This window comes from Balearica regulorum, chromosome 1, assembly GCF_011004875.1.
Source record: "Balearica regulorum gibbericeps isolate bBalReg1 chromosome 1, bBalReg1.pri, whole genome shotgun sequence".
Lineage (NCBI taxonomy): Eukaryota > Metazoa > Chordata > Aves > Gruiformes > Gruidae > Balearica > Balearica regulorum.
The window spans coordinates 64833208-64850899 of record NC_046184.1 but is presented as its reverse complement, the minus strand read 5'-3'; the positions used below and the strand labels follow the sequence as shown (position 1 = coordinate 64850899).

General features: G+C 41.4%; 1 protein-coding gene across 1 annotated transcript in view; it reads right to left on the bottom strand.

The window, feature by feature from the left end:
* Positions 1-7384: 7384 nt before the first annotated feature.
* The window catches only part of PTN (pleiotrophin), an 81729-nt gene continuing 71421 nt past the window's right edge, over positions 7385-17692 (bottom strand). The window contains exon 5 of the mRNA XM_075755735.1: positions 7385-14349. Coding sequence (XP_075611850.1) covers positions 14297-14349 — 53 coding nt within the window. The 3' untranslated portion in view covers positions 7385-14296. The remainder of the gene's footprint in view (positions 14350-17692) is intronic.

The following is a 17692-nucleotide window of genomic DNA, read 5'->3' as shown; positions in this document are numbered from 1 at the left end:
TGTGTCCCCTCCCAGCTTCTTGGGCACCCCCCACCTTCTCATTGACAGGCCAGTATGAGAAGCTGAAAAGTCCTTGACTGCTTGGCAACAACTACAATGTTAGTGTGTGATCAACATTATTCTCATCCTAAATCCAAAACCCAGCACTATATCAGCTACTAGGAAGAAAATTAAGTCTATCCCTCACAAAATCAGGATACCTGCTCACACGTGCACAAAGGAAGCTCTATGCCTACCACTCCTGCTATTGTTTTTAAGGATGCAGCATGTTCCTCTTGTTTTCCCCAGTTCTTACCCATCACAGTTCAAAGGCTTCAGCTGTGCTCACTAACAAACTCCTTCTATCACTGGTTGATCCAGACCACTTTCAGATGCTGAAAATCCGGTGCATTTTCCAAAACACATTATTGTGATGGAAGGCATGTTTGCTTTATGATTTCTCATTTCCTTTTGGCTTAACCTCTCTGTCTCACCTCTCGTGTTTTATATTTCAGTAAGGCATTTGCTTGCAGAATCTCCATTTCAGTTTCTGGAAAGTCTCATCTGATTTCACTCAGAAAATCGCTCCACAGGTGAAAGTGCTGTATCAGAAAAGCAAAAGCTGCACCAGCAGAGACTATAGTAGTGCATGAGAAGTCGTGATAGTAGGACTAGTAATTCACACCAGAGAACCAAAACGTTTTTATTACTCCCATTCCAAAGTGAGTTGCTTTTAAAGGCACATAAGAAGAAAAAAGAAGGGCATGCTATCAGAAGGTTTGCCAAATACACAGACCTCCCCACTTCTCCCGGTAGGTCACATCCTTTGGAAACTACTGCCTGAGGTGGCCTGCTCTTGTCTCAGTCAGCCCTAGTCTTTACATCAAATACCATATCATGCTCAATCAACTACAGAGATTTAAATTCATACTATTGAAAAGATCGTCTCTGCTCAGCTTCTTGAGCGCCACACCTCAGAAGTTTCAAGCACTTTTTGCAATAGTTGACAATGATCCTGGCAGTCAAATGGTCTGATTCCCTCTAGCTCAGTTCTCAGATATCTGCAAGGCAAAATGCTGGAGAAGTTAAGTTTCTTTAACTTATGAAAAGGAGAGTTTTGTACATTCAGGTGATCTGATCTATAAAAAAACCACAAGTTTCTTCTGATTTCCAGGTTTTGGCTTAGATCCTCAAAGGTATTTTTAGGGATCTCATTAAAGTCTTGCAATGTTTCAGCAGGTGATTCAGGAAAAAAAAAAAAAAAAGATTACTACAATCCTCACATCATCAGCAGAAGTTAGATCTAGGAAACAGTAAACCCAGAAGTTTATCTGAGCTTCTCCCCACTCTGAAGGTGCAGGCTGCTCAGGACTTTGTATTAAGGGTCCAGCTCATCTGGACAAGTCCCTTCTTAAGGTCCTGAACCCCATGTTCCTTTTGGTTTGCTCTATACCTCCTGAAGAGCCCAGCCAGTAGGGAATAGTGATCTTGGGGACACAGGGAGAGTTAAGGCTATCTGCACACAATCCTGGATGCTTCAATGCACCTGAGAGGTGGTCTTTTAACTCAGCACCATGCTTTAGCTTCAGCAGCTGGAGGTTCAGTCCCTACAGGCTGCAATTATCACAGCCCAGCCTACTGTGTCTGATAGAGAAAATAACAGAGGATTGGGTTTTTAGTTGCCTAGATTGCTAAAACCATACTCAAAAACTTAAATTTCAAAGCAAGTTCAGCCTTTCTTTTCAGAGATGATATGATTTGGCTTTGGGGCAAAACCAGCACCAGCTTGAAATGTGTCATGCAGTATGTGGTGAATTCAGCACCCCAACCCATCAGCTCTAACTCATGTGCTTAATTCTGTTTTTCTGAAGCTCCCTGACAGTGGCTGGGCCCCTGGATCAACAGCAGAGCCTGCCAGCCACAGCCTCAGGCCTCCTTTCTTTGATGTTCACACCTCCCACCTGGCACCGAAAGCACAGATCTAAATATGTGGGGTTTGTCCTGGCAGAGGCTCCTGTGTGCCAGGCATTTGGCTTAGAGCTCTTGTCATTGCAGCCGCTGATATGGATGCAAGGGGAAGAGCGTCGGGCTGGCGAGAACTCGCCTGTGCCAAACAGAGAGCAAGTGAGGAACTGGGATGTGAATAAGAGGGGCCTGTGGGTACTACGATAATTTTTTTTCAGTTTATGTAGCCCCTTTCAATGGAAGAATTTAGAGAAGTTTTTGGGGGTTTTTTTTGGCCAGATCAGCTTTTCACAGAGAAAAGTAATTAAGATACCAGTTTTAGGTCTCTCAGGAGATGCTGAACACCTTGTGGGACGAAGCCCTAAATCTGTCAACGGGCAATGCTAGATAAGGAGTGGTCCTGCAGAGCTATTCCCAAACCATCCCCATTCTCTCTCCGTGGCCCCTTCCTGTGCTCGCTTGTTTCCAGGAATTACTGGCCTGCTGTTGAGAAATGCAGCTTCGCTCTGGTTCCCAGCGTGGCCATGAAAGAAGCAGGAACATCCACATCCACACACACATTCATCCAGGGAGAGGAGCTTCCCCTCACACCTGCTGTGTGGCACAAAGGACCCGGAGCCCAGTGGGGCACAGCCCCTTGCTCAGCCTCCCTCCCTCCCTCTGCTGAGGCCAAGAAGGGAACATAAGTGGGGACTTTCTGTCCCCTCTGCCTCAATACCGATGTCAGGGCCAAGAAGGAGGCAATGGCGAGCTCTCCTCTTTCACCTCTCTCCCACTCCCCGGTCCCGCTCGGGGCCGTGCTACGTGGGCAGTCCTCCCTCCTCTCTGACAAGAAAGATTTGCACTGGGACTTCATGTCTGATCACGCTGCCACAATCCATGGTCTTAGCCCACTTGCCTTTTTACTTTTTTTGGCCCCTGTCATCAAAGCTGTTCAGTCCCCTTACTTTTAAAATTCCTAAATATCTTTGAAGTGCTGGCCTTCAGTGTTGCAGCTTGCTATCTTAATGGGAGGGCAGAGTACCAGGCAAAACTCAGGTCAGCCTAATGCACTTCATTCCCTAAGCTCCCTCCACAGCTAGCAGAGAGAGGCCCTTCATGACGTCTTTCAGCTTTGCTAAATTAGCCGTCTGCTCTGAATCACCTTCTGAATAGACTTGTCATGCTCCATTGACAACAGAGGGAGCCTAAGGACAACCTCTGAGATTAACCTTCCACCTCAGGCACAGGGATGGTGGGTACTTAGCACTGACAAATTGCATAAAAGTTTTTGAATCAAAGGTGTTAACTGAGACATATTTCTAAACTATAGTACAAAGCACAATAATGGTGTTAAATGGTTGTTGTCATTGCTAATAATAACAACAGCAGATAACATCTATTTCTGCTTTTAAGATTAGAGTGTTTTTCATCTCCCTTGATGAAATCCATCCACTCCAAGGGACCTGTAGCATAAATGCTGCAAAATAGGAAGGTGGCTGTTTTTTCCATTGGTTTTTCTTCCTCTAAGAACTTGTCATTCTGCCTTTATTGTACCTCTTTATTGCAACCTTTACGTTAAGGTTGCAGAGCACTTGCTCTTTTGGGTACACGCTGCACTGAAAGAAAACTTACTGGTCTTTTTCTTCCCATGCTGGTAGATAGAGCAGTGGCTTATTTAGGGAGCTTTCCTGATAAGACAGCAAGTAGCACTGATGATACACAGGCCCAGTTCAAATTCAACTACTTACTACATAGTCTTTATCAAGGGGAGCGTATGTTTTGTCTTCGCGACACTCAGTTGTGCAGGCGGCTTGATGGACCCCTGTCATCAAAGGAGGACAATAGCAAAAAGAACAAATGTTGTAGTTCGCTCCCAGCTGAGGATAAATGGAGTTCTGGCCCTGCCACTCCTTGGGTTTTTGCACTGGGAAGTGTCCTGTTGAATCAGTAGGACTATCATCTGCAGCACATAAAGCACAGCACTCGTGTAAATTCTTATAGAACTGAGATATTACATATTTTCGGATCTTTATACCTTATATCATAAGTCTTAAGATATTTCTCCAGGCTTTAAATGGTGCACTTCACATTCAGAATATATCCAAAATCAGATCCTGAATGCAACATAAATCTTTTTTTTACTGTATCTGGTCAGAAGACAAAAGGAGAAATCTCTGGCTTTACTTGTAGCCAATTCCATCAACTGCCCAGGTAATCCTATTTTTGGGACAGGACTCTTCAGCACCTCAGTCTGGGCCCTTTTTTGTATCTTTTTCTGACACGTGTACCTACTTTTTTGTTGTGAGGAACTTTATATCAGGGATTCTATTCCCATCTTCCAAAATCACCTCTAATCCTTAACATTTATCCCCAAAACTCCCAGCCCCACAGAAGTTTGGAGACTATTTACAACAGTCATTCCATGCAATTGCAGACATCACGGACATGTCCCTTCCCAGGTAATCACTTACTCCCTGAGTTCTGGGTCAGCAGTACATGGCCTAAGCCCAAGCAGAGAGTGGAAGAAAGGAAGAAAGAAAGCAAGCAAGGAAGAGAGAAAAAAAAAAAGAGGGAGAAAAGCCAATAGGGATAATAGTGCCCTGTGTTACATCTCTTTGGCCACTACCTCTGCCATAAATGCAGTGAGGAGAAAGTGGAAGTCAGTCCATTCTCGCAGCTGGAGATTCCCTTTGCATCAAGCACATCTCCAGGCAGTCATTTCATCAGACTGAGGCCAACTGTGCACCCTGGAGCAACACCAACTGCACTTGACCAAGGTCAAGTATCTAGGTCCCATGAGCATCTGTAGTGCTATGTAATGAGTAATAGAAGTACAAGAATTCATGTTATAAAAAAGCTGAAGTTTTTCAGATAGAAAAAAAAAATATAATCACTTGGGTGTAGAACTCCTTTATTATGAACAGTAGGTTTTTGAAGTAAAAAACAAAAGAAAACATAATAACAGCCCGTATTTCAAAATGCAATAGTATGCAAGTTAATTGTCATTGTTGTGGAAAGCTCTTTTCCCTTCCTCCATCCCCAGCACACTACATTTTTTTCTACTCTGACTGCAGAACCTCCAGTAACAAACACTTAGCAACTGCTAAATAGCTATCAATTAACTGATTTTTTTTTTTTTTTTTAAGAAGGCTTTTTTCTTGTGTTCTGCTCTGGAGAGGCTTTATCTAATGAACAGGACAAAAAATAGTTACTGACCTTTTCAGATCCAAGCTCTTATCTTCTGCTCCTGGGGTAGAAATGGAGGGAAGCAGCAAATTAAAAGGACTACACTGTAACTAAGAAAGCAGAGACTGACTAAATACAAATAAAAATATTTTTTGCCAATGGAGACAATAGTTTCAATGGTGATTGTGTAGCAATGGAGCCTTCTACAACTCAGAGTACCCGGAAGGGATGGAGACATTTTTCTGTAAAAGACACTGTGTGTACACAGGTTGGGGTGTGTGTGCGTGTGTATTTATTTTTAATGTCAAATCTCATTTGACCACAAGGCAAGTGTAATGGTCTTTCTTAAGAAATGCTGTCAGTAAACAGTGAAGATTTTATGACAGACTTGTGTTTTACTATAAGATTACCGAGTTTTTTTCTTCTATTTGGGTTTCTGTAGAGATGATTAGTACAGGCTAAGCAAGATAAACTGAGAGAGGATGTCCATGTAGGTGACTTCCCACATCACTGTAGAAGATGATAATGGACAAAGAGTTGTATTACTACTTTGTGGGAATGCTGCATCTTGAACATGAACAGTTGATTGTGCAAATTCTGTGTTCTCAGTGACAATCAGGTGTTGCTCTGTCATTTACAAGGGAAGGGGTGAAGTGAGTGTGTCTCTGTGTGTGTCCATGTGCAACTATCATGCATTTGAGTATTAATTACAATTCTACCCTGTGCAAGGCCAGAAGGATGACGAAGTACAAACAGGTTTTTAACTTCAGCTGTAGTAGCGCATAGGTTGGGCTCTGGGCTCTTAACAGTTCTCAAAGTAGCCTCCACACTGCTGGTGGTTACTTTTGTGTGGACATCTCGTCCCACTCACCACTGCATCCATAGACCCACTTAATGAACCATCGCTCCCAGAAGTTTGGAGCACAGAGTGAGAGCAGAACTCAAGTCTCTTCTGCACGAAGTCCTCTCCATTCATATATTCCATATATAACAAAAAGAGGCCATGTAAAGATAGAGATGGCCTTCTACGACCCTATTCCATGAAGGCAACCCACCAGAAAGGAGCTGATCTAAGAGCTCTTTGCCATGCCTGTTTATAGCTCAGTCAGCATTTGGGGACAGAGGTGGGAAGGACAGGAGAAATCAGAGACCTGTGTGCCCTGTATGATGTGCTTAGCTTTGGGAAGCTAAGCAGGACTTGAGACAATCCTCAAGCAGCTCAGGCTTACTGATGAGATCAGATATCTCCTACGGAAGAACAAGAGCATCGTAAAACTCTCTCATTGCTCAGTAACCTAAAAATGTAACTAAATGCTAAGTAGCATGTTAAAAAGAAATATTTTTTTTTCTTTTGTAATTAAACAATAGTGAGTACTTGGTCTCCTTTCCGGTGATAGGATTTAGGTTGCTGAGTCTATTAGTGGTTTGAAGAACACACTGTCAGTTTTCATATTTGATAATACTTCACTTTCTTCCAAACAATTTCAGAAGTCTGTATAAATCTCCTAGTCTTGTAAACAATGTGAAGCATCTCCCTCTTTTGGCAGTGAGTGATGGAATGGTTTGTGTGGAGTAATTAATTTTTCTAACATTTTAACTAATAGTTGGACACAGAAACAAAACCAAGAAAAGTATTTGGAAAAGAAAATAGACTTAGGAACAAAGGATAATGAAAGAACAAAAAGAAAGGAGAAGAAATTAACATACAATGAGCATTACCTGAATTTCTGCATAATTCTATTTAGTCCATTAATGTAATTTAACTTCTTTGCTCTACTCTTGAGGCTTAATCATCTCTCACCAAACACATGCACTCATTAAAGTCACTGTTAAAGTCAAACAGCTGAGCATGACAGGGCTGGGAATAAGGTCTTCCCATTGCTTAGCTAATAGAGTAATTAAAAAAAAATAATCAAACTCCTCATCTGTAACCCATCATTGTGTCAGTATTATACAAGTTGAAATAACTGTATACTGAAACAAGCTGCTTTACAGATCTGATAAGTGTCAGGAGTTTGGGGCAGACAGACTTCAGTATGCACAAACCAAAGAGCTGTTTTCTGCCAGAATAATTTTCTAGCAGATTTCTTTCTACGGTCTAAAACTTTTTTGTGACTTTACAAAGAAAAGTGTTTCTGTGACAAGCAACACCTATACCCGATGGGAAATTAGTATAATAAAGATGGACCACTAAGAATACTTGGAATTACTTTAAGAAACTTCAGAAGTCCCCTACTACACTTACTACAACCAAATGAGAACACCACGCTTCTGTGTATTAGTTTATTTAATTCTTTATCGCCACTAAGAGCAAGTAAATTATGTCGATACAATTGGTAAACATATACATTCTCTAGAACCTCCCACAATCCCACAGAGCTAAGGGAAACATTAAGGGATGTTACAGGATTAATGTTTTCATTCTACAATACGGATATATGGCTTTCATACAAGTTTAAAAAAATTGAAAAGGTAACACACTGCTAGCTTACAAAATCAATATACAAACTGGAAAAAAAAGGAAAAGGAACAGGAAAAAGAGAGTAACCCATGAGAGGATATCATATAGCACTGGTTTAATAGATATATACAGAATTAGAAATCCATTTAACATGATATTCAGGCTTTAATTTGTTATTTTGACTTTCATTCCTTCTTTCTGTTTAATACCCAAACTACAAGTACCAAGATGATTTCTGTTTTACTTTTTTTCCTTTTTTTTTTTTCCATTTTCCTCACTTTTTATTGGCAGAGAAAAAGACTTTTTCTGCCTGGGTTTCTATGTTCACGCCTAACTGAAGCAGCTCATCCACTTTGAGGCTTTGAACAAAGCCCTTCCATGTACTTGGCGTGACAGAAGAGAACATCACTCTGATACTAAGTCCTATTGGCCATTTCACTGGCATGTGTTTCGCATTTTCCTCAGACACCGCTATCCTTAAACTGATATGCTGGCGAGTGGGAAGAAACCTAGCTCTTCATCCTACATACTACTGTTGCATCCTCATGTAAATAACACCACAGGGCAAAAAGCTCTTTCACTTCTACTTTAGCTTGGAAACGTGGCAGCACTAGTTGTGAGACACGTTTTGAGTTATGGATGCACTTTTTAATAGAGTTTTGCTTCCCCATATATGGATACATATAGGCAGCATGTATGCATGTATATTTAGAGAGCTGCTGTGCCTGATGCTGACATCCTCCTTAGTGGTTTCCAGATCCAAGCTGCAGCTGCACTAGTCTGCTTCTGCTTCAGGTCCCCTCAGCAACCACAACACACGCTGGATTATCAGAGCCATTTCCTTTAGCTGTAAAAATCTAGATGAACTATGTAATTATAATATGGGAAGTGTAATGAACGACCTAATGAGAAAAGTTAAATAATATCTTGTTGCCAGGTAGATTAGGGTGAGGGAATTCAAACAGTGTAATTAATTGAATGAAATTGGCTATGGGGAAGAGAGCCCCGCAGAGGCTATCCATTTTCCTAGCTTTATATCACAGAATTCAGGGCTAAAGCTTCTGTAGAGTCTTTAACTTTGAATGACCTTCTGAAATGGGAATACTTGGGAGCCTCTGTTTTATCTCATCAGTAAATTTATACATTGGACACAAACTTTCAGTTTTGTTGTGGGTTTTGTTTGTTACTGTGTTTTTTTAAAGAAAGGAATAAGAACTGCGGGTACAGGTTTTTCACAGGCAACTCACTCCAAGCCAAGCATTTTAAAGGCTAGGAGACACCTACTGAGTTTTTAGCCATCTGGGACCCCAAGACACTACTCTTTTGAATGGCAAACTGCAGAAAGGGTGAAAGGATTGCACAGCCCCACCAATGAGATAATGATAGTTGAACAGTTGAATTCCCATGTTTTCCTTAAAATATCTCATTTCTGCTCAGGTCAGAGTGATGAGGCCACAAGGCAGACTGTCATTTCTGAAGAATAGCAGAAAGGAGACATTAGGAAAATGATTAGACTTCAGCATCGTTTAGTTTTGGTCCAAAACCACACAAAATTTTCTGTTGCTTCTCCAAACGCAAACAACCATGGGGTTGAAGAGGCTCTATCTGCGCTCTACTTTGCTCAGGCAAGTCTTCCACTATCCCTGAAGTTCTATGATGTGCCACGCCTCTTCCCTTTAATTTGATGGTAAAAGAGGACACAGTGGGAAAGGAGGCAGCTTCTTGCCACTGTTTATCTAGCTAAGGTGTTTTTCTGTTTGAGGGCTGATATTCTTTCATCATTCTAATTTTTGATCAAATGTGATGCATTTCTATTCCCTAGAAAGCCTCACCCAGGTTGAGCTATGACAAAGGTTTTACCGGCAAGCCACCCTCCCAATGAATCTCTTTGCTCATTCTCATATTTCCTTGATCATTGTCATCTTCTGATAAACAAGTTGCTACTGTGCCTTTTAATCTTAGAAGGACACAAGGAGAGGTACCTGATGGTAGGGGCTTGCTGGGGCTGTTCTGCAACAATCCAGGAGGAAATAGAGAATACAGCCTCAAGCATGAGGAAGGATTCACAATATCCACAGAAGTTTGGCTGAGAGGAGAATTGACAGAAAATCTAAAAATACTATCAAAATTAGGGATGAGTGGGGGAAGGCAGGCAACAGGTATAATCTGTCCCTGCAAAGGAGGGAACACAGAAGTTCACAGAAGATGCTGTCCTGGAGAGTTTAAAACGATTAAATATGAGATACCTACCCCCATTGACGTACTGTTTCTCCTTCCTATAAGAATGTGGGACATGTGAAAGACTACTGTGTCCCGTTAAAATGATGTACCGCCCCAGTATTTTGCTTTAGACAAGTGGCAGGTTTACATTGTTAATGTTATTGCAGTTCCTAGACTGAGGCAAAGTCAGGCTGGCTTCTGTCCCACCCTCATCGTTGACATTAGACTAAGGAAACTTAGACAAAGTTCATCATATGTTAAGGAATTCTATTAAAGAAAGGGGAATGCTACACAATGTTTACCTTCAAAGCTCCCTGCTAGCAGCATGGTTAGTTTCAGGAGTTTTATAGGCCTGTTTCCATAAACAGTCTCCATAAGTATTCACTTCCTTTTAGTTCATCCTAATGCTCCATTGTTTTATTTGAATTGTCCATTGCCACATGCCAAGTGGTGAAGGATATACACCAAAGTTAAAGAAATACATTATGTTTTCTGCTGTCAACATCATCATAACTTGCATTCCTAAACCAGAAAAGACAGACATACTATTGTGTCCTTTTGACATTGCCTCCTGTTGGACACGTCCTTTTGAGGTTGGAGTGGGACTTCTCTGCAACATTCTACATTTGATTAGTTTTCATTAAGGCACAAATCAAGCAAAGCATAAAAACAAATGTGCCAGCCAGTAATCCTGCCATCCCTACTCAAGGAGCATGCAAAGAAGTTTGTACAAAATGCTCCTGACTTCATACTTGTCTCTTCTTGACAAAGTCTCCAACACTGTCTGTTGATATGTTTTTTTATTATTATTCTTCCTTCATTTCTTCTAATTTTTCTCCTTTGAAAAACAGTACAGTCCAGAATGTCATTATGGCATTAGAAGATGAGAATCAGTAAGTTACAACTTAGTATCTACCTGCATGTACAACAAATGTTTTCTCTTCCTGGAGCCTTGCCCTGTAGTGTTGCTGCACTTAATAGTCCGTTAAATATGCAGGGCTGACAAGCAATGATTTTCTTTCAATATGGGCACTTCTGTCAGGAGACATGTCAAAGTCTGAAAATGCCCCAATCCTCAGACATTGTTTTGAATCAAGATATAGACAGGCCTAATTGCTTAGAAGCATGGCTCAGCCTACTTAGATGAAGGGAAGGGAGCTATACCCAAATTCCCCTAAGTTTAAACTTGCTAGAATTCGGAGTCTGGATGCAGATTCATCCTTAGCTGATGTTCAGCAACTCACCCCTCTCTTTTCTAAGAGATTTGAGTGCTCAGAAAAAGGCTGTCATTTGGGGGATTTCTATCCTCTCCCCGTACCATATTACAGCTAAGGCAAATGAAGATGGAAACCACTTCTTGAGAGGGACATTCATGAAACAAGCCTCAGCTGGTTAAACTAGCTAAGCAACACATCTATGCTAAGTCATTTTCCACTGTAACAGGATAGCACCAAGAGGGTAAAACACACATTTCATCTGAAGTTGCTGCCCCCACAGCACCGTCAGACAAGCTTGCCCTCCTGAAGGAAGGAGGGTAGAAGATTAGAAAGCAAATAAGGAGAAATTTCAGAATGACTCAAGTGGAAACTAAGCAAGATAGGGTGGGAAGAGGTTTTGTTCAGATACTTGCCTCCTGCTTTCTTGGTAACGTCACTAGTGAAGCAACTGCTCCTGTTAGGTACCAGCGCTGACCTGACTGACCTATTATATTCAACTTCCTCTATGTTCTGCCATGAATTACTTTTATCCTTTTATCATCTCCTTCATAGCCAGAGTTTCCACAGAATGTTTTCTGCTGGTTTCTTGGAAATTTTCTTCATTGTTTATAAACTATGACAGATAAAATTCCAATTACTGTCAACAATAAGATGACAATATAGATCCAAACATATGTGGCTGAGTAGTACAGAGGAAGTGTTCTCCTATTTCACACCCTTTGCTACCAGGACTGCTGCATTCTTCTGGTCCTAACATGGTATTTTTTTGTTTGTTTCTTTGCTTTCTGTAAACTCTCTCCATGGAGGCCCTGTACCGCCATAGGAACTGAATTCCTTCAAACTATTAGGAATGTTCCTTTAACAAGCCAGATGGGCAGTTAATCATAAGGGCCATAAGGTGTCAGAGGAAACACAGGGGAATTTATTTTCTTCTTACTCACAGAGGTGGAAATCAGAAGTCACATCTAAAGGATAGTCAAACTGTTGGTCTCAGAATCATTCCCAACCCCTGCCAGCTCCCCATGAAACTTGGACTAGATTAACCAGTGTAAGACAATGGTGCAACAGTGTTTGCACTCAAAGCTGAACCACTTTAAGTGAACTGATGCAGCATTTAGACAGACAAACCTTTGGTGAGTGAAAAAGCTTCTTTCTCCCTTTGCTGTCAATCAGACCTACCAATCCATTAGTTTAATTCTGAGGCACAAGCACAGGTAGACCTGATCAGACCATGAACAAACCAAATAGCACCCAGAACCAGCCAAATATGAGCCTTTATGATTTTGGATTTGGTCATTGCACATCCACCACATATTGGGGACATTTTTAGCTATACCACGGGCTCAAGTATGTCTAACAGCGTAGTCAAAATAACAAGGACATTAACACAGACTGCAAAATACACCCAAGAAGTCTGGGAAATAATTGTGTGGCTAGTCTACCTTGAGCTGTGTGCAGCCTTGGCTAGCTGGCTTCAAAAGGGTTTGGGAACATCTACAGAAGGACTTGCCTCACTGTGAGTTCAGATCAGCCATACCCTCCATGTGAGAAAAAAGAGGGCAAGGTCTGCAATTGTTATAATTTTTTTGCATAGAAAAGGGGAGCGATGTTAGTCTGGAAGAAAGACTCTCTGCTTGTCTACAAGCTAATGCCAAGAGAGCAATGGGATTTACTCGGATGAACATACTCTGCTGCAGCTTCGCTGAAGTCAGTGGGTACCCACAGCAGTGCAAGGGAGACTGTTCCTCTTGACCAGCAGGCAAGCCTGCAGCCTACCCAAATGGCAAAGTGTATTTCTTGATGTTAAATTTTAAGATTTAGAATTTTAAAAGCAATGATTTTGAAATTAATGTGGGAACTGAAATCCCTTATGTTTCCTCTAAAAACTCTGGTCTGCTGGTTGTTTAGTTTGTTAAACAACCCTTTACCTGGGGACAGACCAGCCCTTTGTCAGATCTTTTTTCTACTTTGTCACTTTTCTCAGGACTTATTATCATTTAAAACAGGTAAAATTGAACAAACTCAAAACCAGCTGGTTGTAAATTTTTTTTTTCCTGCGACCATTTAAAAAAAAAAATTAAAAAAATTCACAAAACTATTTGTATTTTGACTGAGCTTCTCCAAGGTTTTTTTGCTTCTCTAAAAATGGAAGAAAGCAAAAGGTACTGGTTTTATATTTCCCTTCAGCTTTACTAAGAGAGAAACAAAAAATAATTTAATTCCTATTGGTTTCAAGTCCCACAAACTGTCCTTTTTTTTTTGGTCAAAAATATGAACTATATCTCAGGCAGTTTCCAAACAGATTTCTTGTTACTTCCCACCACACATATTATTTTTCAACCAGCTATAATTAAAATCAACAGAAAAATTCCCACTGATATAAAAAGGAGTTGGGTCAGGAAGAATTGCAACAATGTCAACTGGATTTTTGTGAAAAGTATATTCTCCCTTCTGGCAAAATAAACAAATAAAAGAAAGCACTTTTCAGCTTTTATAGGTAAAACAGAGGACACTACCATCCACCAGCATTGATATGCTAAAAAGTGGAAAGTTTTGCTATCATTCCACTTGGAAAAATCATTGCTAGAAAATCATGAAAAATTAGGCCTCTTCTACGTTGAAAGATTTCAGCATTTTTACTGCCAACATCCAAAATATGGCCAAGAATAGGAGTGCTACTGTTTTTTACCTGGAGATGGTGGCATTTTGGAATGAACATTTACCACACATCCAAAAAATTCTATGCCTGTAAATACTCAACAAAATGCCCCCATCCTTTCCTTAAACAAATAATTTCATACAGTTATCCAGAAGTAATAAGAACTTAAGAAATAAGTCTGTTTCTTTCCAGATATAAGGTCCCAATCATAAATATAATTGCATCCAACCAGACTTCTATGTTCACACAGGGCACCACTGGCTTCAGCGGAGCTCCACACAGGTTCAGGTTCTGTTTGCATGGACTAATTACCAGATTGAGACCTATGGCAAGACTTGAGAAAAAAATATTTTAAAAACTTCTACATTGTTCAATATACAATAGACATGATTTTCTAAATGAGTTTGGAGTCCTTTATTACAGGCCTCTAAAAATTGTTGTTAGGGTTATACATTAAAAATACTAAAGTAATAAAAAAAGGATTTTTTTTTTCTGTGTTTGCTTGTTTCCTCCTACGGTACCATTAAGCTATAAATAATTTTAGGATAAAATGCCTAGGTATAAATGAAACTGTTAACTGATCATGTTTGCTGATGTCCCTTTTTCACATTGCCCAAGTTGGCTCCATTAATCCAGCATCTTCTCTTGTTTCTTGCCTTCCTTTTTCTTCTTCTTGGATTCTGTCAAAACAATAACCATAAAAAATTAGCATCTAGCAGTCACTGCAATAAATTTCATCCATCCCTGCACGTAAGAACTAATTTTGTCTCCTCATTCTGAACAAGGAAAGGGAAAACAGAAGGAAAAGAAGAAAAAAATCGAGCCATCGAGGCGCTAGAGAAGATGGAAAGGGGGTTCATGTCCGGTTCAGAACCATTCCTATCTGAGCAGCTCACCCTGTTTGGCATGCAAAGCATTGTCTCAGGAACTCACTTTGAAAATAAGAAAACAGCAGGCAGCTCCTGGAGAAACCGGGTCATGGCTCAGCGGAGTGCTGGAAGCAAGCTCTGCACACACTACCCACACACATACCCCTCCCTGGCTTCCTTTCGATTTCATTGTTAGTCTTTGGCTTTCTCTGAATGTGAGAGCGACTCCAGAGCGTGGTGAGAAAGCTCACTTGTTTCTTTAGCTCCTCCATTGCCAACCCTTCCCGCTTTGTCTGGGACAAACACCTACGCGCACTTGAGAGGCGACTGAAGTTTGGTCTGGAGTCACGAGAGCATCACGGTCTGTCCAGCCAGCTCGTACTGGCAGGACGGGGAAGGGACTAGGGAGCATCTGCTTCTCTGATTGATTTGGGGTAAATAAGGGAACAATGCACAGGGTCAAGTGGAAGTTTATACATTATACTACCGTCTGCGGTAACTTTCACTGTGCTATAGGGTAGTGTGGAGTTCTACAAGTACAGGAAATTCACAGAGGGGCCTAAAAAATGAATATGAATTAAGGGGATTAGGAACTCCTGTATCACGTCGCCTTGTAACGAAGGAAACAACAGCTCTGCCTGGGAACGTGAATAAATCCTTGTGGGTACCACCACAAAACACAGCACAACAGGCACTGCAGAGAGCCGGAAACTGCGTTTCTGCGAAGCATCTTTCCTGGAACCAAAATAGCAAGCAAGTAGACCCATGTTTGCCTTAACCCAGGTTTCGCTTTTCTGCTTTGAATCCTGTCTTTGTTTCTTCCTTCTCAATACTCTCCCCTGCCCCCCCCAAAAAAAACAAAACAAAACAAAACCAGAAACAACAACAAACCAAACAAAAACCCAAACCCAAACAAACCAATGAAAGCCATCTCAGGTTAAATAACAAATATCACCTTGAATGAGAAGACAAGCACTTGGCCCTTAAGGTGGTACTCTTCTTTGTGAATAAGATTCTTTCCTCGCTGACCAGTTTGGGTGGTGTGGACAGTCAAGCAATCATCAGCTCTGGTGAAACCAGCTTACTTGCATTAAAGTCAAGGGAGCTACACTGACATCTTTCAGCTATGGATAGGGCCAGGGTGCCTCCAGCAGACAGCAGACTTTGGTTATCACATTTCTCTGATGGTTGTTTTTCCTGTTTGTTAGTATTTCACAACAGTTTTTTCTTTATCTTTTTCAACAAAACTAAAACAATTTCCAATAATCCTTTAGTCAAAGCAAAATAAAATACCTATTTCAGGTTTAGTCACATAATCTGCTCTAAAATCTCTTTCCCTTAAAAACTTTGCTTAACATTTAAAGGGATAATAATTTATAACAAGAAGTAATTTGTTTTAGTCTGAAAATGTGAACATGATTTTTTTTTTACTATTTTACTTTTATTTCCCCACCTTTGGGGGTGTGGGGGTGTGGGTGTGGCGTGTGTATGCACACGTGTGTGGTACGCATGCCTGTGGTCCAGAGCCATTCACAGAATCTGGCACTATTTTACAAACTGTCATTCCCAAATGTCATTTTTCATTAAGTTATTAGCAACCTTGCTTTCAAGCTAAAGCTTTTTCTCCCCTACAGATTTGCTGTCTCCCCTCCTATCTTCTTTATCCACATCCCCCTCTTCCTCTAATTTCCCCCCTGTATCACTGACCCTCCTGGATTCTGTACTGATTGCACTCTCTCTCCACTCTCTCTTCGCCCCTCCCACCCCAACACCACTTTCTCTGAAAGAAACAGGCGATTTTGTCAATCAGACCAGCACTGGAATCTGTAAAATCTATTTAGACCCAGCACAAGCAGAAAAGCACTCTGCAGACTAAATTTACTAAAGGCAGAGGAGACAAATGAATGTGGGCAGACCACCAACAGGACTCTGCTGAAGAGTACGTGCAGTCACAGTAGGGGGTGAAGTCACCACGAGAAGAAGGTTTGGGTCTGTGAGTCAAGTGATCGCATCAGGTCCCCGTCCTCACTTGACTTGAGGAACCAGACAACACACTGTTTATTCATTTGCACTTGGCCCTGAGGGTCTATATCAGCTCCTGTTAGCAAAAGCTCGATCCTCCCTGTTTGTCTACCTTGTGATAACCTGCATATCCCCAAACTGCCAAACCTGTCTACCTACAAAGACGGTGGGCTTCTTTGGCCTGGTCATGCCTCAGCAAAGTAAAACCCTCATGTGTGGGATGTAATTCCTCTCAACGTTAAAGGTACTCACGCCACCACAGCTTAACCTTTCAGACAGGCAAGCTGTATTGATGCAAAGCACATTTGCTCCATGGAATGACATGCACCCCCAGAGTTGTGGTAATATAAAAAAGAAAAAAAGAACACTGCTCAATTATTTCCCAGTCCCTTAGGCTCTTTTAAAAACCCTGCTACAGACAACCAATACCCAGGTACTGACCCATGAAATGTTGCCTTTCACACTCTCATGCACAAGCCTGTACACAGCTACCCTCCACCTGTTTTGACTATGGTCAGGCTACAGACTACAGTATATCCATGGCTAACAAAGTAAAAAGATGCTTTAAGACGTACTTTATTCATGTTTTTTCATTGCTCAGACCTACTCTTTGCATCAGTGTCATTCAGGCTTTCATCGTCCTCATCTCTGTTTACCCTACATGACTATTTCAACTTTTATGGCATGCTATCTCGTCAGCTCACACAGCCACGCTGGGATCCATGTCCACCCTGATCGTTTGGTCTGCCAATGCGTCCCTTCCAAGGGTAGCCAGGCTTGACTTGGTGACGGAAAGATCCCCAAGTACACGGTCTCCAAATAACTCCATTCAGATTCCTATTTCATACAGGAAAATTATTGAAATTCAATTCAGCTTAGCACAGACTGGACGCAGACCCTTGGTTCAGCCATGTGGTCCCAGCCTGCCATCAGAAATTATAGTACCCAGCAAGCAGTGCTCCCTGAAACAGCCTTAGGATGGGGAAGCCACTATGCTGCTCTCCACATCTCACTGGCGCTAGCAAAGCACCTTGATCTCAATGACAGTCACCACTGAGCCAGAAGGAAGTAGAACAGCTGCACAGTGACAGGGACTACCCTGAGCAGAACGCTCAGCAGCAGAACGCTGCCA